Below are 19,221 nucleotides of genomic sequence, written 5' to 3' on the forward strand. Positions count from 1 at the left end.
GCAATGTGAGCAATTCTATTTTGCTTGTGTAGATTATTAACAAATTTTGCAGATCTCAATGTCGCAACAAATTAATCTCACAATCTGTCTGTTAGAAAAATATTTGGAATTCTGCAGACCCTTGAGACCGGAATAATTGAATTTGTCCGTGTAGATGGTAAAGTAAATCGAATTTGTCACATATATTTATTTGCCATGTGAAATTTGCTCATCGTTTAGATGAGCAGTGCGGACACAATACTACAGTACAGAGAGAAACCCTCAAAATGCACCCAGGGCAGCGGTTAAGCGGTTTCTAAACTGAAAATAAGAAATCACATGCCTCGGATGGATATTATTAAACATGATTACATTATTGCAAGCCATCAAAACATATGCGTAAGTGCTTTTTACTTGCTAAATCAGTGGGTTACCTGTGTGTGCAAACTGTACCTTTGACATGTAATCTGACCCGTGTTTGCATACAGGACAGAGCAAACCAAGGATGTCTACCTCGCGTAGCAACCAGTCGATCTTCAAAAGTAATGACCCAAAAACCATAGCATGAAACGGAGAAAACAGACGACAAATTAAAAATAATATGCCCCAGCTAGAGGATGAAGAAGTATTCGCAGCTTGGAGAGTATGGACTATGCCTTAGTGTGTTTTACTACTTGTCCCGATAATGCCGCTCCCACTGGAGAAATCGGTAGTCCTCTACAAAACAGATCTGTTCTGCTTCCTCGTCAGCGCTATATTCTCCATAGCCGATATAGGGTCCGACATCGCTACATGTGCAGTATATTTTAGCAATGCGCGGTATGTTTGGTTCGGTTTCTGTGTTGGGTTCACCATTGCCCCTTCAATCTGCATGACTGTCTCGTACCTTATAAAACACATGGGAACTCTTGGATTGCGATCTACATTTACAAGCATCGTGTGCCTGATATGTTTCGGCTCAAGTGTTTTGAAGCTCAAATTATTTTGGTTGTGTATTCGGAATTTCTCAGAGGTATGGAGTCGACAGGGATACATGGTAATGATGGAATCCGAGAAGCGGGACATCCGAAGTGGGAATGTGTACAATTTCGTGGAAGCGTTGATCGAGAACGTCCCACAGATGGTACTCCAGGGTTACATACTGATGGTACAAGACGAGAGAGTACATTACGTACAATACGCCTCGCTCACTATATCACTCATTGGGCTCGTCGCTACAATAGCAAAGTTTGAGAATAGCTCTCTCCCCGGTGACCCTTTGAGGGCATATTTCATCATCATCATGTCGTATACTTCGTTTCTTCTGACAGCTCGCATGCTAACTATTGTAACATTCCTAGTTGCCTATGAATGGATTCTCGCTCTAATACTAGGTGCACACTTTATTCTTTGCACTGTCTTATACTGTATCAGGAATAAAGAGCGCGCCCGCGATCGGGATCTATGGTGGGTAGCGGTTTTGCTATTGCCATGTTATCTGTTTGTATTTATCGGGTTCAAACTTAAAGCACTTAGACTTCGTTCGTTTGAGGTGAAGTTAAAGCGCTCTCTTCTCTCTGCCAGCCTGTACTACGCACTTTTCTCAATAGAAAACATCCTAATGGTATCATTTTACTACTCAAACCCTACAGTGCGTGACTGGTACTCATCTGGCGTGACGGCTTGCGTGATTATGCTGACTCTGATTGGTGTATTTGTTAACCTGGTATTCACTAGTATTTACTTCAAGGAATACAGCCGTACGAGACACTTATTACGTCAACAAGGAGCACGACGCTCGTCCAGATATGACCGCAATGCGCATGCGCGATTCTCTCGTCGACTCAAGGTGTCGCCAGAACCGGATAAACCGGAACATCTGGACAACAAGCGTCACTCTCTTGCTGCTTGGCCAGTGCGAGAAAGTGGGGGCCTGGGAAACCCGAGTGACAGACGACACTCGCTCCCACCCCCCTCCCCTAAGCCTTGCTCCTCCACAGATACATAACGACATTCGTAAGCATGTTTATTGGTTTTGATGTGCTGCAAATGAAAAACATCGTGTCTGTATTGCTAACCGCGAAGTGAGGTAGTAGTTAAAGTGGCTTCGTAGGTGACCAAGGAAACGATTATTATATAATACTCACAAGTACAAAACTATTGTATTGCTCTCTTATGGGAAGCCTAGATTTAGATTTAGAGACTTAATTATGAAAAATTATATAAAATAAAATAATTCATCACGAATCTCCCGCCGTCTGTCCCACCATCGGGCATCGCAAACAAGTAGGTAGGAATTACAGAAAAAAAATGCTGTCCCCCCCCTCTCACTTCGTGTCCTGCTGTGACACCCGGCGTCCCTGGAGATGCCCCCACCCCACCCCCCGTCTCTGTCTAGACGTAACCCTACCAAACTCCGAACTAACTATTCCCTGAATCTGACCTTGTAAGGGAATTTCCTTGAATTTGACCTTATAAGGAAATTTCCCTGAACTGACCTAGTAAGGGAATTTCCTTGAATCTGACCTTATAAGGGAATTTCCCAGAATCTGACCTTGTAAGGGAATTCCCTTGAATCTGACCTTATAAGGAAATTTCCCTGAATCTGACCTTATAAGGGAATTTCCCTGAATCTGACCTTGTAAGGGAATTTCCCTGAATCTGACCTTATAAGGGAATTTCCCTGAATCTAGCCGTGTAAGGGAACTTTCCAATTTTACCTGTGCAGATCTCACTAAAATGTTTTTCTTGCTGCTTATCACACTACACGGACTAAATTAAGCAAGAAAGTCAGTTCTAATGTGTGCTCTAATATGTTGTGATTGTGTGAGATAGGTGGTAGAGCGGTTAGTATACACTTAGATAGGCTTGATTTCAAGCTCGATGACGGTTGGAAAAAGAGTTTCAACTTCTTAAGTCCAATCTTGGAGGCTGCCGGCATGGCTAAGACGGTTAATCACGGAGTATCTTAAGAAGAAGTGTCTCATGGTCGCCTTTAAGCAGCTCTTTAACTTCCGTCGCCAAAGTCTTGCCATAAGTGTCTTTATATACGGCCTTGATATCCGCGAGATCAACCTACGAACATGAACAACGAGTATCATGAGGCGCGTTTCCAGAGGGGGATCCAAGGGGTCCCCTCAGGGGTCCGGACCCCGCCCTGCTCATGTGACGAAATCAGCTCGACTTCGGTTGACCCCTTCATTGGTATTTGGATAAAAATCGTTTCTAGATGGATCTAGTGACCTATTAGAGGGTGGTCATTGAATTGTTACTCTGGACCCCACCCTACGTTTTTCTCTAGACACGCCCCTAGAAATGTACCCTCAAAGCGTTATTTACCTCTGACCGCGAGATGATGATTCGTGTTACCAATGAACTGTCCGTCCTTAGTCCATTTAGCGCGGAGTTGAGAGACTCGGCAAAGTACAGTGGCGGGCGACGAGTGCAGCGAACTGAAAGAGAAAAAGTTCAGAACTTGAGTTTAGTGAGGCTCAAATATTTTGCAATGATTTCAGAAATCATGCAGTACGGCTTTGAATTTTTGCTTGTTTGTTAAGCTACTTGTTTTCAGCTTTTCCAATTTATAGAACAATCTCTTTTTTATTTCTTTATTTTTCTGTTTTTTTTTTTTATTTTCCTCAGATTTCCACCTTATTCGCTGATTATCAAGTATTACTCTTGGCGATTTTAAAGTGCCAGCAACACCAAAAGTAATATTTCCATGAAGCACCGATGCCAGCATACCTATTGCCTTGACAGCATCGTGGTAGTCTCCCGTGAGTTCGTCATCGATCGTCTCCAGGATATCACACTTAGCGACCTGAGTGACGCAACATGATATATTACTGTTTTTATACAACATTAGGTACTGTGAATGGTTAGTCTGAGAGTTGTTATAAACGAACACTGTACATCACGAGGCTGCGCGCAATTCGAACACCGCCGGCTAAAAAGCGAGTCTGCGCTCCTCCCGAAATAAACGGCGGGGTGGGGGGTGGGGGGTATTTTCTTTTTAAAAACTTCTAAAGTTCAAAGAATCTGCCATTTCCGAATAATCTCTAATAAACTTGAGAAAACGGGTTTATACTTATTATAATGTCTTTATTATGTGGAGCTATTTTAAAGAGCTAGAATACTACCACACCCCGAAAGTGCAATCTCAGGCAAACAGCTCCAACATTGACTAGCACTGCTACTAAAGCCTTGTTCGCTGGCTACAACCATATAAAAATGCCGATGACTCGTGACATGAGCGGCCCGTTTTGTAAGTCCCTTCATAATGTACACAATAATGATATGGTGTTAAGACATACTCACGTGCTGATAGGCCTGGTAGAGCGCTCTTAACTGCAGGTCGCTGCGGCAAGTCAGGATCTTTGTGAACACGCTCTCGTCTGTACCCCACTTCTTTTCACCAGCCTGGTACAAAAAGACACAACTGATAACGTTTTTCTTAGTTTTTATTGCGGTGGGTTTCTTTCTTATATTTGTTTTTTGAATAGAACAAGTTGTCTGTGTTTCTCCACTTCCGTGGCTTACGTAAGTTGCCTTTTTACACCAAGCTATTAGCCTAGTCAAATCAATAATATTTATATTTAAAATAGAATAAAAGAATGGTGAAACTTACCTCGTAAAGGTTTTTAGCGTCCTCGTAAGCTTGGTCCTCGTTGACGATTTCATCAGCCGACACCCGCTTAGCCTGATAATGAATACTATGTTAGAGAAAAAAATCTTATGAATGGTACAATGTTACTTGGGGACTCCCTCGTTGGCATTAATTAGCTAGTAGGCTGTGTTCATTATACTGTCGATTCTTTATTCGCATTACATTGAACACACTGCTTGGGATGCAATCCCGTGATTTTAAACACATGCTCATAAATGTAAACTGGGTGAAGAAATCTCTCTATATATAAACTGATGCGTTTATGTACAGCGATATATGGTTGTGCCATGGACAATTAAATATACACCTATTTCAAATAAGGTTGCACCCGGAGAATGTGTTTATCGTAACTTGCAGTGATTCATGGATATCAAGTAAATAAGCAAATAATTGCAAATTAAAAATATTCCAGGTTTCAAAAGCTGTAGAGTTCTTTTTATGTTTTTATGATCATTCACATAGCTTTCAGTACAAGGAATCAGCCGTTTTCATGCTGCTACCCATGAACCGCCGCGGGTTACGACACAATGGTTCTCGAGAGCAACCAGATTGGAATAGGTATTCTCTTCAACAGTTGCCCGTAGTCTCGGCTTCTGATTGGTTGTAAGCTGTGTTCAGAGTGTATGTCATTCACACGATGTCTGCAAATTCACTTAAAGCAAAAAGCTCGACCCAAATTCGCGAAATTTTTGTCTCAACCTTCTCTGAAAAAAAATGTCCATCTTTACAATTTTGTCTTATCAGGGCGTACTGCAAAATTTACTTCGAAATAAATCGGCTTTAAGATTGGTTCTCACTAGGACGCAAACCAAGAGTAAGCGCAACACAAGTGAGAATCCGGTTAAACACAAGCGCAATCGGAAGAAAATCAAGCAGTTGCGTTCTCTTGCGATTGCGTTCCAGTGAGAATCGGGAAATGACTTGTGCTTACGTCCAAAGGAGAACCAACCCTCTCACGCCTGACTCCCACATTATTTAATCATGAGAGGAATATTGTGGCGGATATTGTGACGGAAAACTGTGGGAAATTAGTTCGGGTGATTCTATATTTTTGTACGCACATCTAGCAGAGCCACGAGGAGGGCCTGGAAATCACCACTGGTCTCAGACTTGACAGCCGCAACCAAATCCTTGCCATGAGCTGCAATGAAAAACACGTGTTATCCACGTGATAACTACAACATGACCTTGGCAATCATCTCACTGGTCAAAACTACAAAAGACCTACGCTGTAATAGAAAAGGTACTTAGATAGTAGTAAAAGTAGTTTAAGTAGTAAAGATGGAAGACTCAAACCTGTGTTGTAGGCTTTCTTGATGGATTGTAGCTCCTGCAAACGAATAGAAGAAATTAAAAGAACATGATACAAGAATGATTGATTTGCTCATGCTCTTTCCTTACCTCCGCTGACCGTGAGCACAGTATCTCTATCAATACGCTATCGTTCGTGCCCAGGCCCTGCAAGTGAACCAAATAATTTTGAGATACCTCCATAAAACAGCACGCATTAATTTGTTAATTAGTTAATTAATTAGTTAGTTCATGTCAACTTGTAGGAGGCATCCCTGACAAAAAAAAAACATACATTCCAGGTAGATTATGATATAGTGCATGACCCCCCTGGTTACCTGCATGGCGCCGTGAAGGGCATTAGCGTCGAGTTGTTCCGGGGGGAGCAAAAGTGCAACTATCGCGTCCTCGAATTTGCCACTTAGCTCCGACTTGAGCTCGTTTACAAGATCCTGAAAATAAAAATAAAATATATAAAGCACCCGGTTGACTACAGAAACGATATCACTGTCGCTACAAGCTTCAATCCTCGCACAAAATCAGACAAATAAAGTCTCAATCGTGAGGAAAGACAGAAGATTTAGGGGGATGGGCTTTCGAGTATGTCCATTTCTCGCGCGCTCTCTTGTGCATGTTCGATGCTATTCCGCCGCCAGAGTTTATGCCATTTTACTTCTTTTATGATGATAAATACCTTTTCGGAGACAGCCTGGCCACAGGGCAAAGACCACTGGGTCTTTGAGTATGTTTTTGGAGATATAAGCTCACTTTTTCATGCCAGGGTTCAATTTTTGTCATTCTGAGGCAATGGGAAAGTCCTGGCGCTTGAAGCGAAAAAAGACCCCCAATAAATCTATTTCCCGAAACAGGTGGAAGCGTATTTCTTACGCCAGCTGACAATTGTGCCATATTTTTTGTTGTTGTACTAAATACCTTGTCATATTGCTGTTTGAAGCTTTGTGCAATCGCCAGGCGCTGTTCAAGGTTACAGGATTGCAAGACCTCGATGATAGCTTCTTCGTCGCTACCTGTAACGTAACAACGAAACTTTTAACAACTTGTTTATAGCGGAGCCAGCGCGCGAAGCTCCATAGGTATAGAGAAATGGTATAACTATGCGACTCAGTTTTTTTGGACATCGCGCGGGTACCCTGCGGTGTCGCCCGTCTGCCCGTGGAGCCAGCACAATTTGCAATAACTTAGCAAAACGCCACCTAGAGAAATAATTATACAAGAATATATCTTAGCACTACCTGAGAATGCTGCATACTTAATAAAACCCCGAAAGTTGCATCGAAAATTACAATTATTTAGTTTTTAGTGTTTTTGTATTTCACTCACGGGAACCCTGCGTCTAATTTTTCCCGCGTTTTGCTCTTCTAACTCGCGGCCGACACCGTGACTTGATAAAGTTTTTGCATTATTTTCGTTTTGGCTAAAGCCAAGAAAGAAATTCGACACATCTTAACACTTTTAATAAAAAGACGTACAAACGATGGATGGAAGGACAAAGGATGGGTTTGGAAAAAGAAGGTAAGTAAGACGTCAATTTTATAAACTTCGTCGGAGCTATGAAAAACTCTTGTGTATTGATATATTTCTAGCACTCAAACAGTTAAAGCCATGATGGGATGTTGATGTTTAACTAGTAATTCAGCTAGTTTGTTCATGCATTATCCCATAAAAAGGATAGAAATTGTGCGATTGATTGTTCGTAAACAAACGTCGCGTTTGTTTTAGAAAATGTTACTTATTTCTTTGCTTTCATTCATGCTTTTTATGGGATAACTTTTTATCTGTAAATAAAAAACGATTTCTTATCTGGAGATTCTTCATCACATTTAAATTCTGTCAGCTCTTTTATGAAAGATATCGAGTGAGGAACGGTTTTAGTTTATATTTTTTGAGTTCGAAGAACATTTAAAATTTAAAATGAATTCTGGTTCAAATTTTAGGGGAAAAAAAGGTTCATGAGGGGTGATAGGTTCTAAAAAGATCTGCTTTACCTGCACAGTTCCCTTTATGCATATGATTCTTTTTCGCAAAAAAGATATCTTGAATACCCCAGCTCAACGTTTACATACAACATCTCAAAAATCCCATCTCTTCAATTTTCATAGAAAACTAAAGACAGCTTTTTGTTGGGATCATTTAATTTGAAACTTATAGTTTTTCTCTACAGCTTTTCCTAAGAAAAAGGCCAAAAGGCAATTCAACCTCTGGCTCATTAGCCTCTGAAAACAGACTTTATATATTAATTTTCTGTTCAAGGTTCTATTTTAAAGGTTACTTGGAATTATTTTTAATTTTAGGTTAATTAATTAGGTTTTGTGCAGCATAACATTTATATCTTTAGTATTCTTCCGTAGCGTTTTGTCACAGTTCTCCGATTTTTTTCTGGCGAATCCCAACTCAAGCAAGCTGCCAGCTTTAAAGGCATGATGCTAGGGCAGGATGTACTGTTTTCATTAATACAGCTAAGTAACAAAAAGATAGATAATAGTTACAAATGAAAACTTGTTATAAAAAAGAAATTAACTAGGCTAATAAAATAAACTAAAAGAAGTCAGAAACTTTGAAAACAAGTCAGAGTGGTTTATTTCATTCACCCTTTGACAAAGAGGCTGGTACAAAGCACTGACCAACATTGGCTCTTATTGCAAGTGGACTTAATGGGTTTTCTAGTAAAAAAGAATATATTTTCAATTTGAACTAATTATAACTGCACAGGGTTTTGTGAGCAATCTACTTTTCAAATAGCTGATATGAATACAGCTCAATACTTAGGAATCTGAGATGATATTTGCAAAAATTAACACCAATGTACCATTTGATCTTTCATGCAATTATTTCAAAGATAATTTAGCCCTGTACATGGAAGTGATGTGAAATGAAAATATAGCTACCTTTTTTTAACAAACTACATCTTTTTGTAATGCCACACCAAGCCCTATTTTATGTTTTGACACAAAAATACCAGGTGTACATACCCTTGAAACCATGATGCTTCAATATGGGGGTCTAATGGGTCCATGGACCTCCTTTATCGAGGGTCAGTGTTTTGTACAATCCACCCAAGACAAAGTGTCAATTCAGTATTAGCCAAACAAAAAACAGTAAAGAAGGTTGATAAAACTGTTTATCCAATATTTGTAATTTCTACCAAATTACTTTTATTACCCTTCAACTGAGAGAAAATTATAAAAATCAAGAAAACCTAGTAGTAGTGCAATGTGAAAGGAAGAAAGGGAATTTGGACAGTGTAGGCAAGTATGGAGCACATTTACTGGCAAAAACAATATGCTAATGTATAGAAACGCGTTGTGTGCTGATATGGTTTTGAATGTTAGAGAGAATAAAAAAGCACCCATTTTACTGTAAAAAAACTTAAATTCATTTTCAATTCTTCGATGTTCCCTATTGGATGATACCTCCATATACACCCAACAAGTTTTTCCGGGTTAAACAACAATAAAAAAGATCGTAACACTCACCAAAGTCTCAAAAATCATAACGCTTCCAAGAAACGTAAGATCATAACACACACTAAAGACTTAGAGAAACGTAAGACCATAACACTCACCAAAGCCTTTCATTGCTTTTTTCAGTTTCTCGGCGCAGTCACCTGCGTCGAAGTTTTCAGCGGCAACTACGGTTCCGTGATACTCGATCTAGAGAATGATAAAGTCGTAAGAGTTCCCTCGAAGCTACATTACGCATTGTGCTACTACAAAATGCTCGATTTCAAAGTCAATGAGAAGAGAGGGAAGTACACATTTCCATAATACCTGTTGTGCTTATATAACGAAGTTTAAGAATAGTTGGCTTTTTTGTACTCTTTCTTTACAGTAAATGAGTTACTAATAAATTTATAGTAAAGTATTTGAATTGGCAATTCTTGTTTCAAAATTGTCATCGAAATCACCATGACCAAATGACAATTAGGTGCATTACCTTTCTGACATCAAGCTTCGGTCTACTCTTCTTCTCTTTGTCCTTATCGTCCTCTATGTCTTTATTCTCGTCATTCTTCTCTGGTTGTGCCGCAGTAGATGTCTCTTTGATATCTTCAGCTTCCCTCAGCGGCGTTTCATTCTTAGCCGGCTTTTCGTCTTCACTGCGATCTGAAAGACAAGGGTCTGTTAAGCGCGTAGATGACCTTTATAGTCCGTTGTTTGGATCTTTTTTGTCGACTCTCTATTGTCCAATCCGCGCCCCTTACTTGCCGTTTCGCTCAGGGTTCTTAGAGGGCGACTTGAAGAAACTGTGCCAGTTCAAGTTGGTTTAGAAAGGAGTATGTAAAGGTGAGGTCACTTGCAAATAAAAGGCAAGGATCCGATAAAAGAGGCAAAAGAAAGTGTTTGAGGCGATGCAGAGGAAGATGAGCATGGCACGGCAGCCCAACAGGCTGAACAGGCTTAGAAGCTCAATAGTCTTATGCACAGCTTCGCAATAAAAAGAGACTAACTGGCCAACTGAACGCGCAGCTAAATTCACCAAATTGTACATCTCTGTAGCCAATAGTACCTTTAAGTCTGTTGAGTATGATTTTCTTCAGGTCTTCGCTGCATCTCTTCTCTACTTCAAAGTAAGCCTTGGGGTTGTACGTTGCGTTATACGAAGCTTCCAGATCCGCCATGGAATCCTTTTAAAACAAACGCTATTCGGAAAATTTCCTTTTATACCAGTGCAATCCACCTACGGGCCTAATGTATCACACAAGACAAACATGGTATACCTGTGGTGTCCCCGCCACTATCCTTGCGACGGTCACGGTATTCCCATCATGCAGCGCGGTGTGGAGTTTGTCCGCCCGTGCCTGATATACGTTGGGTCCGTAAGCCAGCAACAGCAGCGCATCCCTCAAGTCACCCTAGAACATCACACAATTAGCACCTGTGCATACACAACATTTATAATCGGCACGAAGCACTTGTTTATACACAACTTCCCTTTGCGCAATGTCCTGAAAGACTTTAATCAAGCAGACTAAAAGCGCTTTGCACACTGACAACTGGCACAATGGCGCGCGCTGTTTTATGTCGTTATGTTTAAATCCGCGACATAACATAACATCCACATTCGACATGGACATAATAACATAACATCGACATAAGACATAGACATAACAATATAACATCGACATAAGACATAGACATAACAATATAACATCGACATAAGACATAGACATAACAATATAACATCGACATAAGACATAGACATAACAATATAACATCGACATAAGACATAGACATAACAATATAACATCGACATAAGACATAGACATAAAATATAACATCGACATAAGACATGGACATAACGACATAACATCGACATAAGACATAGACATAACAACATAACATCGACATAAGACATGGACATAACAACATAATATCGACATGAGACATGGACATAACGACATAACATCGACATAAGACATAGACATAACAATATAACATCGACATAAGACATGGACATAACGACATAACATCGACATAAGACATGGACATAACAACATAACATCGACATGAGACATGGACATAATAACATAACATCCACATTCGACATGGACATAATAACATAACATCGACATAAGACATAGACATAACGACATAACATCGACATAAGACATGGACATAACAATATAATATCGACATAAGACATGAAAATAACGAAAAAATAAACATGTCGATATGTCGTTATGCCGCCAGTGTGCACCGTGCTGTAAACAGGTCATACAATCGATCCCATGGACTTGTTCGAGACAAAAGGCGTTCACATGTTTATCAAGGTGAGGTGTCATACTTTATATTATAGAATATTGAAATCTTCAATTTACGCGCACTAATGCCTGGTGCACACTATTGACATAACGACATAGGCGCGTGGACTCTTATCTTCGTATGTGCAAGTGCGAATGGTTCGACATTGGACATTTTGACATAAGCCCGACATAACAACATGGACATAACGACATCAAACAGGTTTTTTTCTTTTATGTCATTATGTCGGGCTAAACAGAGTGCGCTCGCCTATGTCGTTATGTCACTAGTGTGCACCAGGCATACGATTTAGGAATGCCATTGCGCGTACAGCTAATACTTATCCTATTTGTAGATTTTTTCACCACTGTTTTTAATGCATACTTTGCCCTTCGCAAGAGGTGCGCGGACATTATATATATAATTAGTTTGCTAACTAGTAAACAGCATTTTTAATGGACAACGTTAAAATGGGATCGCATCAGACTGCATTACCTTCATCTCATCCCTGATAGTGTCAGCCAGGGTCACACCTCCGGACAGTGTCCGATACTCGGCCAAAACAGCTTGCACATGCGCACTACTACGCTGAGTCAAGATGGTGATGAACTGGTCCTCTTCTGTACCCCAACGAGCGACGCCCGCAGACACCAGGGCAGCGGCATCTTGAGTCACCAGATCTTCGTCGATTTTCGTGGATTCATCACGAGTTGCCTAGCGTAGAGTGTGAAATTTTAATCCCTTTAAGAATGTTCAATCAATCTCGTATTATTGTTTACCATTGAAATTACATTGGTTTTTTTGTAAGAAAACTTCAAAATAACCACCTCCTATCGAAGTTTTATACCTTATTAAGGATATTTTATTGAAAGCAACTCCGTCGCTCGCTTAAATAAGTCGATGGAAATGGGTTCTTTCGGTGAGTAAGTATTGTGCGGGAGCATAATTGGCCTTCTTTAAGGAGTTGTAAAGTGTAATGTGAAGTGCTGCTGCTGGTAAACTAAAAGTGTGTTGCGCGGCCACAGGCTTGAATCGTTGAAATAACTAGATAAGACGAAATGGCATTCTAGATGCAATGGACGGGGTACCTTTAGTAAAGTTTCCAAAAGGTTCTCGAAGTCTCCAGACGTCTCCGACTTCACATCATCCGTCAACGACCGGCCGTACTCTAAGAGGAAATAGAATCAGGAAATAGAATAAAAAATTAGGCGAGGAAGTGAGCGTTACAAGAGAAAAGCTAATGAGTTTCTAAAATAGTTGACTACAGTTCTATAATTTACTCTGGTTAGACCTTCACACTACCACCCTTGATAAGCCGAACGCAAAAGACATATCTGGGACAGTTGGATCCCGGTAACTTTAAAAACCTTGATAACTCGCATTATACCTCCCTTCTTCAAAAATAACTTTTGTGTTCCTCGTTGAATGGTCTCTAGGTTCAGCCCAAGGAGTGAACAATATACTTTGTCCAATTTCCGGACCTATAACTCTTTTTCAAGTTTTCTCTTATAAAGAGTCATCTGGATTTCACTCTCAACTTACTTCTGCTATATTCTTGCTTTATATCATTGATTTCCTGGAAAAGAATAACGAGAAACACCCTTAAAAGATACATGTTCTATAAGGATACATCTCATTTTATTTTCGTATTTAACACAAATATAATCGGCTTTAGGAATACTGCAAATGAATCTAAAGTGAGAACCACATCACATCTGACTCACCGTGTTGGATCGCGTGCAGAGGGTTTCAATCAGTTGAGCCTCTTTGGTGCCCAGTCCCTAAAACAACAAGTGTGGCTATGGTGTTGAAGATATGACAATAAAGTTTTACTTGTGCAAATAGCATCAGCAATATTCTTGGAAAAAGAGCGCAGCATTGTTGCAAGCCTAGCATATTATTTTAGTCGCGTTCTAAGAAATAACGTATATCCCCGCATATCCCCGTGTTCGCGCCTGTATTGTGTTAGTGTACCATGTTATATGATGCTACGAGGTGTTACGCCGTTTGCTGACATTAACATGACATTTGATTAATGTCAGTAACAATGTTTGGCGATATAAGCATTGTTTTGGTCAATTAGCTGGTCGCCTGTGTGAAGGGATGGTTCTTCTCGTGTTATTCGTACCTTCATTGCGTAGTAGAGGCTTCTGACGTCCGCTTGAGTGGCAGGTAGCAGCAGTGACGTCACAGCCTCGTGAACATCGTCGGCTACCTTTCCGTCCAATTGTTCGACTAGATCCTATCAGATCAAAGAAAGGACTGTCAGTTCTGCATGACTGCCAATAGTTGGGTTGAAATGCAGGACACTAGTGACAAGTGAAAACAAACAGCATAAAAATGACCGGGACTGGTGTGCGATCAAAGCGCTAAGAAACATTGAATGATACAGATATTTGAAACTACGTTGCCGGCACGTATGTCAATTATCAAATGGCTGTTCCACATTCGGGAGATAATATTAAGCCTTACGATATTTTTACTCTATAGGGTTATGTGGATAAATCATACGATTCATACATAGAACAGCCATTCGCCGTTTGCGCTTGACTTTAGTTTTAATATGGCTGCATTTTTCTTTTTAAGGTCTTAGAAACGAAGCTAGAATGACTTTACACTTTAAAACAACAGCTACCTTCTCGTATCGTTTGTTGTACTCGTCGCTGAGTTTCTTGAGTTTGCCTTCATCAGAAGCGTTGCACACGATGACCTCAGTCGCCGTCTTCTTGTCGCTCTCTGGGCAGAAGAAATTGGATAATACACCATTAAATCACTGATAACTTTTTACTTTTCCTCCCCTTTCCTTTACATCTCACATCTTATTTGAGAGAGGGTCGAAAGAACTGCCCACAGCTATTATCCTGAACTTATTTAAAACGCCAAACACTACCACTTACTTTCAATGGCTTTCTGTAGCTTCGTAATGTCGTCATCCTTCTCCTCCACTTTCTCTTTTTCTTTGTCCTTTTCTTTATTTTGCGAATCTGATGGTTTTCGCTCGTCAGGCTTTGATGAACTTGATGCCGGCTTGTTTGGTGATACATGAAACACAAGTTTATTGTTTTTAGCTACACTCAGCTGAGTTATTACGAAACACCTCAGGAACTGGAGGAGTTCGTTTACGGACAAAGAAGGTGCTAAGAACAAGGTTTGAAAATGTTTCCGCACAAAGAGCTTGCCTGTTTAGAAAGGTTAGTTACAAATAAGGTTTCTTTTTCTCACCTTAACATCTTTGCTCTTTTTTATTTTCTTGTCTTCGGTTTTATCTGAATTAAAGAGAGTCAGAAAATACACCAAAACCCCCTTTTTTGACAGACATTTTTTTTCTGTTTTTCCTTGTTTGATTCAAAATTCTACTTGAAACATGATCACTATTTGTATGTACAAACTGAGCACACTTAAAATCATAGGAGCGATATGTGTAGAGCCAAAGAAATAAATTACAAGGCTATCTTGTAATCTGATCAAGTGAACTAAGCGTAGATATAATGAATGTGTGAAAAGTGTGTAGTCAATATTTTCAGCTCTTTCTACCTTTAAGTCTGTTGAGTATGATCTTTTTCAGGTCTTCGCTGCATCTCTTCTCTACTTCAAAGTAAGCCTTTGGGTTGTACGTTGCGTTGTACGAAGCTTCCAGATCCGCAAGTGGGCCCTACAAAACATACACCAGATGCAATTTATACAGAGAATTATAACAACCGTTTAAATATAGACATTACTGGAAAAACCTACACAGCTGCTAATCTAGAGTTTAAGTGAGTTTAACCCCTCTCCCCTTTCCGCTGCCCTCTTGTCACTGAGCCAAAACATCTTTGGCGGTAAGCTAGATCCGCACCTTTTACCTATTTTACAGGTAGCACGACACTAGCAATATGTTTTCCATTTCAAAAACAGAGGCGATAGACATCCACGTATAATGGGTTACCTGTTGTGTTCCCGCCACAATTCGCGCGACTGTCACAGTGTCCCCGTCATGCAGTGCGGCGTTGAGTTTATCCGCGGCCGCCTGAGATGGGTCCTGTCCATACGATATCAGCACCAGCAAAGCATCCCTCAAGTCACCCTGTGGAATATCGTAGAATCAGCACTTAGTACTATGTAATAATCAGGGCAAAAGGCGCCCCGTCACAAGGCAGGCCCGTGTCCAGAGGGGGGGGGGGGGGATGAGCTTGCCCCCAATTGGCTTAATTGCACTACCTTCACAAGTAGGAAAGTCCACCTTTTCGGGTTTAGCATCCCCTTTAAGATCCCGGGTACAGGCCCAAAATAAGGTATAGTACTATCTGATTGACGTTAGCTTTAACACATAGCTTTAACACATAGCTAACTTCAGTGCACAAGAGAACTTGGCGAGAAACTCATATTTGAAAGTTCTTGGCATCTCTTAACACATTGCAAACTTCAGTGCACAAGAGAACTTGGCGAGAAACTCATATTTGAAAGTTCGTGGCATCTCTTAACACATAGATAACTTCAGTGCACAAGAAAACTTGGCGAGAAACTCATATTTGAAAGTTCGTGGCATCTCTTAACACATAGATAACTTCAGTGCACAAGAAAACTTGGCGAGAAACTCATATTTGAAAGTTCGTGGCATCTCTTAAGACATAGCTAACTTCAGTGCACAAGAGAACTTGGCGAGAAACTCATATTTGAAAAGTTCGTGGCATCTCTTAACACATTGCAAACTTTCTCAAAATTTTATCCTGGTGGCAAAAAATAAAATAAAAGAACCTTCAAAGAACCAGTATTCCCATTCTTCATTAGTTTTACTTTTATCTCTCATTCACACGTGCGTAGATCACGTAATAATGATCAAAATAGTACATCAAGATAGTATATTAAAAATATTAAAAAAAACACCTTCATCTCATCTCGGACAGTATCGGCCAGGGACACTCCTCCGGACAGAGTCTTATACTCGGCCAAAACAGCTTGCACATGCGCACTGCTGCGCTGCGATAAGATCGTTATAAATTGGTCTTCGTCTGTTCCCCAGCGAGCGACGCCCGCAGATACCAGGGCAGCGGCATCTTTAGTCACCAATTCCTTGTTCACGTCAGTGGATTCGTCACGTGATCCCTATCATGAGAAGTCATAGGGTCACGTGATGAAGAAACATGGCATTCTGGGATATCAATAGGAAGGGTACCTTTAGTAAAGTTTCCAGAAGGTTCTCGAAGTCTCCAGACGTCTCGGACTTCATATCATCCGTCAACGACCGACCGTATTCTAAGAGGAAATAAAGAAATAACGTGTCAATAACTAACCACTGGGCTTTATATATTTTGTCAAACTTTCGCATTCCTAAGGAACTCACTTTTGTTGTATTCTTGTTTTATTTCTTGGATCTCCTGTAAATAATTTCGAAGAAATTATTAAAAGCTTCTTATGAAACCAAGTCACCAGTTGGCATTGGCATTGCCACCAGTTTACTTCCGGACGATTACGTAACAATCTCCGATGATTTTTAACGGGAAACGCGAAAACGTTTTCAAAGTTGTGAAAGCACTGTGTCGGTTGGAAGTTTCTTTGAGGATGTGACTGATAAATAATGAAGCGGATTTCCAGGTAAATGGCGCGGATTCTGACAGATTCTTTTGTCTTTAGGTTGAAGGTTTTCGTCGGCCTTTCGGGTAAATGTAAATTGGTGATAATGCCGCTTTAATAACAGAACATATCTGACTCACCGCGTTGGATCGCGTGCAGAGAATTTCAATCAGTTGAGCTTCTTTGGTGCCCAGTCCCTAGGAAAATGAGCGTGAGTGTGGATAACAAGACAAAATACTCTCAGATCAGACGCATTGATAGAATGTGCCTTAGTGTGGATAAAAGCCATGATTGGCCTATCTCATCATGTGGTATATACCTTCATTGCGTAGTAGAGGCTTCTGACGTCAGCTTTAGTGGCAGGTAGCAGCAGTGACGTCACTGCCTCGTGAACGTCTATCGCTACCTTACCATCCAACTGCTCAACTAAATCCTGTAGGAATGCAAACGGTTTTTATTTTAGCTAAAATTCAATGCTACATCAATAATGTTTATTGAGCCCTCGAAAAGGCACTCCTGAGACGCAGAGTTTATTGGAAGATAAATTAAGAGAATCAAATTTGTATTTCAAGTTTATTCCGTTGATTATCTATTGTATTTTTATTAAATGTGAGATCGTGGATCCGAAATTTTGCTTTTAATCAGAAATCCTTGCTTGCTTTTGCACAATCCTTAATTTGATGAAAACACGCCGCTGCGCAGCTGAACCAAGGAGGAAAGAGAGGGCGCCAGGCCGTGGGAAGTAAATGCTGAAACCTGACCTTCTTGTATCGTTTGTTGTACTCGTCGTTGAGTTTCTTGAGTTTGCCTTCATCAGAAGCGTTGCTAACGATGATCGCAGTTGTCGTCTTCTTGTCGCTTTCTGAAAAAAAATGGAAAACGTTTTCTTAGCTTAGCTTATTTGCAATATTGGAGACAATTTATTGCGATTACATAATCCTTACCATACCCACTCCCCATCCCATTCGATCACTGCACCACCTTTTTCCATTTTTACTTCATCTTTTCTAATACAACCCCGCCCACTATCTCAGACTCGATCATAACATACCTCTTTTCTCACTATTGCCCTTTTTTGCTCAATATGTTTGTAATTGCATCAATTTTAATTAAAAAACACATACTATCAATGGCTTTTTGGAGTTTAGTGATGTCGTCTTCTTTTTCTTTTTCCTTGTCTTTCTTTGCTGCTCCCGAAGCCTTTTTCCCTGGAGGCTTTGCGGTACCTGACGCCTGCAAAAATACGTCGTGTAAGAACAGAGCCCTAGCAGGGGTAAAGTACTGGTGGCACGTGACCCTCCCATATTTTCAAACATTATTAAAATTGACCAGGGGCGTAGCTGTGCCCCCAATACTTTCTTAAATCGTGCCACCAATATTTCGAGGCCTGAAAAATCTCTGAATAAGAGGAATATATTCATTTGATAACCACATACTAAGAAGTTAAAGCTTTATACTACCTTTGCGTCTGTAGCTTTCTTGGTTTCTTTGTCTTGGGTTTTATCTAATATGACGCACAAACAAGTCACAGATTACGTTTCAGTAACAATCCTTTTTCAAAGCTCTCTGCGTCGTGTTGAAAGGTAACTCCGCGCTTGAATAAAGACCATTTCTAACAAAGCAGCAAAGCAACAAAGCAATAACTTGAAGATTTCTTTTGATAACGTTCACTTTACGCTTAGATACCTTTCAAAACGTCACAGGGTATTGTAAGGGACGGATTATTAGAAAAGGGGGGAGGGGGGTAAGGAACGAAAAAAAATCATATACGATAAAATACCTGGGAAAAAATGCATGCAGCCCAAACCAGACAGAAAAAAATTAATACAACGATTAAAACATTTATACACGTCTTGGAGACAAGAACAAAAACATGCAAGACTGAAACCTCCCCACTCCCCACCCTCCCTCCCCCCTTCACTTTTCTAATGGTTCGTCCCTAATATAAATAAAAATAAAACAAAGAGAAAACAAAGAAAAATTAGCAAAGAAAAA

The 19,221-nt window shown here is 40.3% G+C and overlaps 2 protein-coding genes across 12 annotated transcripts in view; one reads left to right on the top strand and one right to left on the bottom strand.

Moving 5' to 3' along the window:
• Window positions 1–402: 402 nt before the first annotated feature.
• LOC5516054 (XK-related protein 8) lies at window positions 403–2,205 on the top strand. Its single transcript, XM_001636112.3, has one exon. The coding sequence runs from the start codon at window positions 665–667 to the stop codon at window positions 1,964–1,966; it is 1,302 nt and encodes a 433-aa protein (XP_001636162.1). The 5' UTR covers window positions 403–664; the 3' UTR covers window positions 1,967–2,205.
• The window catches only part of LOC5516017, a 55,192-nt gene continuing 37,938 nt past the window's right edge, over window positions 1,968–19,221 (bottom strand). For 10 of the 11 annotated variants that reach the window (XM_048730577.1, XM_048730576.1, XM_048730575.1 and 7 more), the window contains 32 exons: window positions 18,687–18,730; window positions 18,351–18,459; window positions 17,988–18,088; window positions 17,546–17,659; window positions 17,367–17,423; window positions 16,997–17,030; window positions 16,829–16,908; window positions 16,540–16,758; window positions 15,602–15,739; window positions 15,211–15,328; window positions 14,899–14,942; window positions 14,574–14,703; window positions 14,312–14,412; window positions 13,805–13,918; window positions 13,401–13,457; window positions 13,219–13,252; window positions 12,765–12,844; window positions 12,172–12,390; window positions 10,653–10,787; window positions 10,442–10,559; window positions 9,869–10,038; window positions 9,498–9,585; window positions 6,848–6,942; window positions 6,253–6,366; window positions 6,026–6,082; window positions 5,921–5,954; window positions 5,686–5,765; window positions 4,586–4,657; window positions 4,276–4,377; window positions 3,703–3,778; window positions 3,298–3,410; window positions 1,968–3,033 (listed from right to left, as the gene is read on the bottom strand). In XM_048730577.1, the coding sequence (XP_048586534.1) occupies window positions 2,911–3,033; window positions 3,298–3,410; window positions 3,703–3,778; window positions 4,276–4,377; window positions 4,586–4,657; window positions 5,686–5,765; window positions 5,921–5,954; window positions 6,026–6,082; window positions 6,253–6,366; window positions 6,848–6,942; window positions 9,498–9,585; window positions 9,869–10,038; window positions 10,442–10,559; window positions 10,653–10,787; window positions 12,172–12,390; window positions 12,765–12,844; window positions 13,219–13,252; window positions 13,401–13,457; window positions 13,805–13,918; window positions 14,312–14,412; window positions 14,574–14,703; window positions 14,899–14,942; window positions 15,211–15,328; window positions 15,602–15,739; window positions 16,540–16,758; window positions 16,829–16,908; window positions 16,997–17,030; window positions 17,367–17,423; window positions 17,546–17,659; window positions 17,988–18,088; window positions 18,351–18,459; window positions 18,687–18,730 (3,170 nt within the window). In that variant the 3' untranslated portion in view covers window positions 1,968–2,910. The remainder of the gene's footprint in view (window positions 3,034–3,297; window positions 3,411–3,702; window positions 3,779–4,275; window positions 4,378–4,585; window positions 4,658–5,685; window positions 5,766–5,920; window positions 5,955–6,025; window positions 6,083–6,252; window positions 6,367–6,847; window positions 6,943–9,497; window positions 9,586–9,868; window positions 10,039–10,441; window positions 10,560–10,652; window positions 10,788–12,171; window positions 12,391–12,764; window positions 12,845–13,218; window positions 13,253–13,400; window positions 13,458–13,804; window positions 13,919–14,311; window positions 14,413–14,573; window positions 14,704–14,898; window positions 14,943–15,210; window positions 15,329–15,601; window positions 15,740–16,539; window positions 16,759–16,828; window positions 16,909–16,996; window positions 17,031–17,366; window positions 17,424–17,545; window positions 17,660–17,987; window positions 18,089–18,350; window positions 18,460–18,686; window positions 18,731–19,221) is intronic. The other variant, XM_048730579.1, reaches the window with a different exon arrangement.

Source organism: Nematostella vectensis, chromosome 7 (genome assembly GCF_932526225.1).
Source record: "Nematostella vectensis chromosome 7, jaNemVect1.1, whole genome shotgun sequence".
Taxonomy (NCBI): Eukaryota; Metazoa; Cnidaria; class Anthozoa; order Actiniaria; family Edwardsiidae; genus Nematostella; species Nematostella vectensis.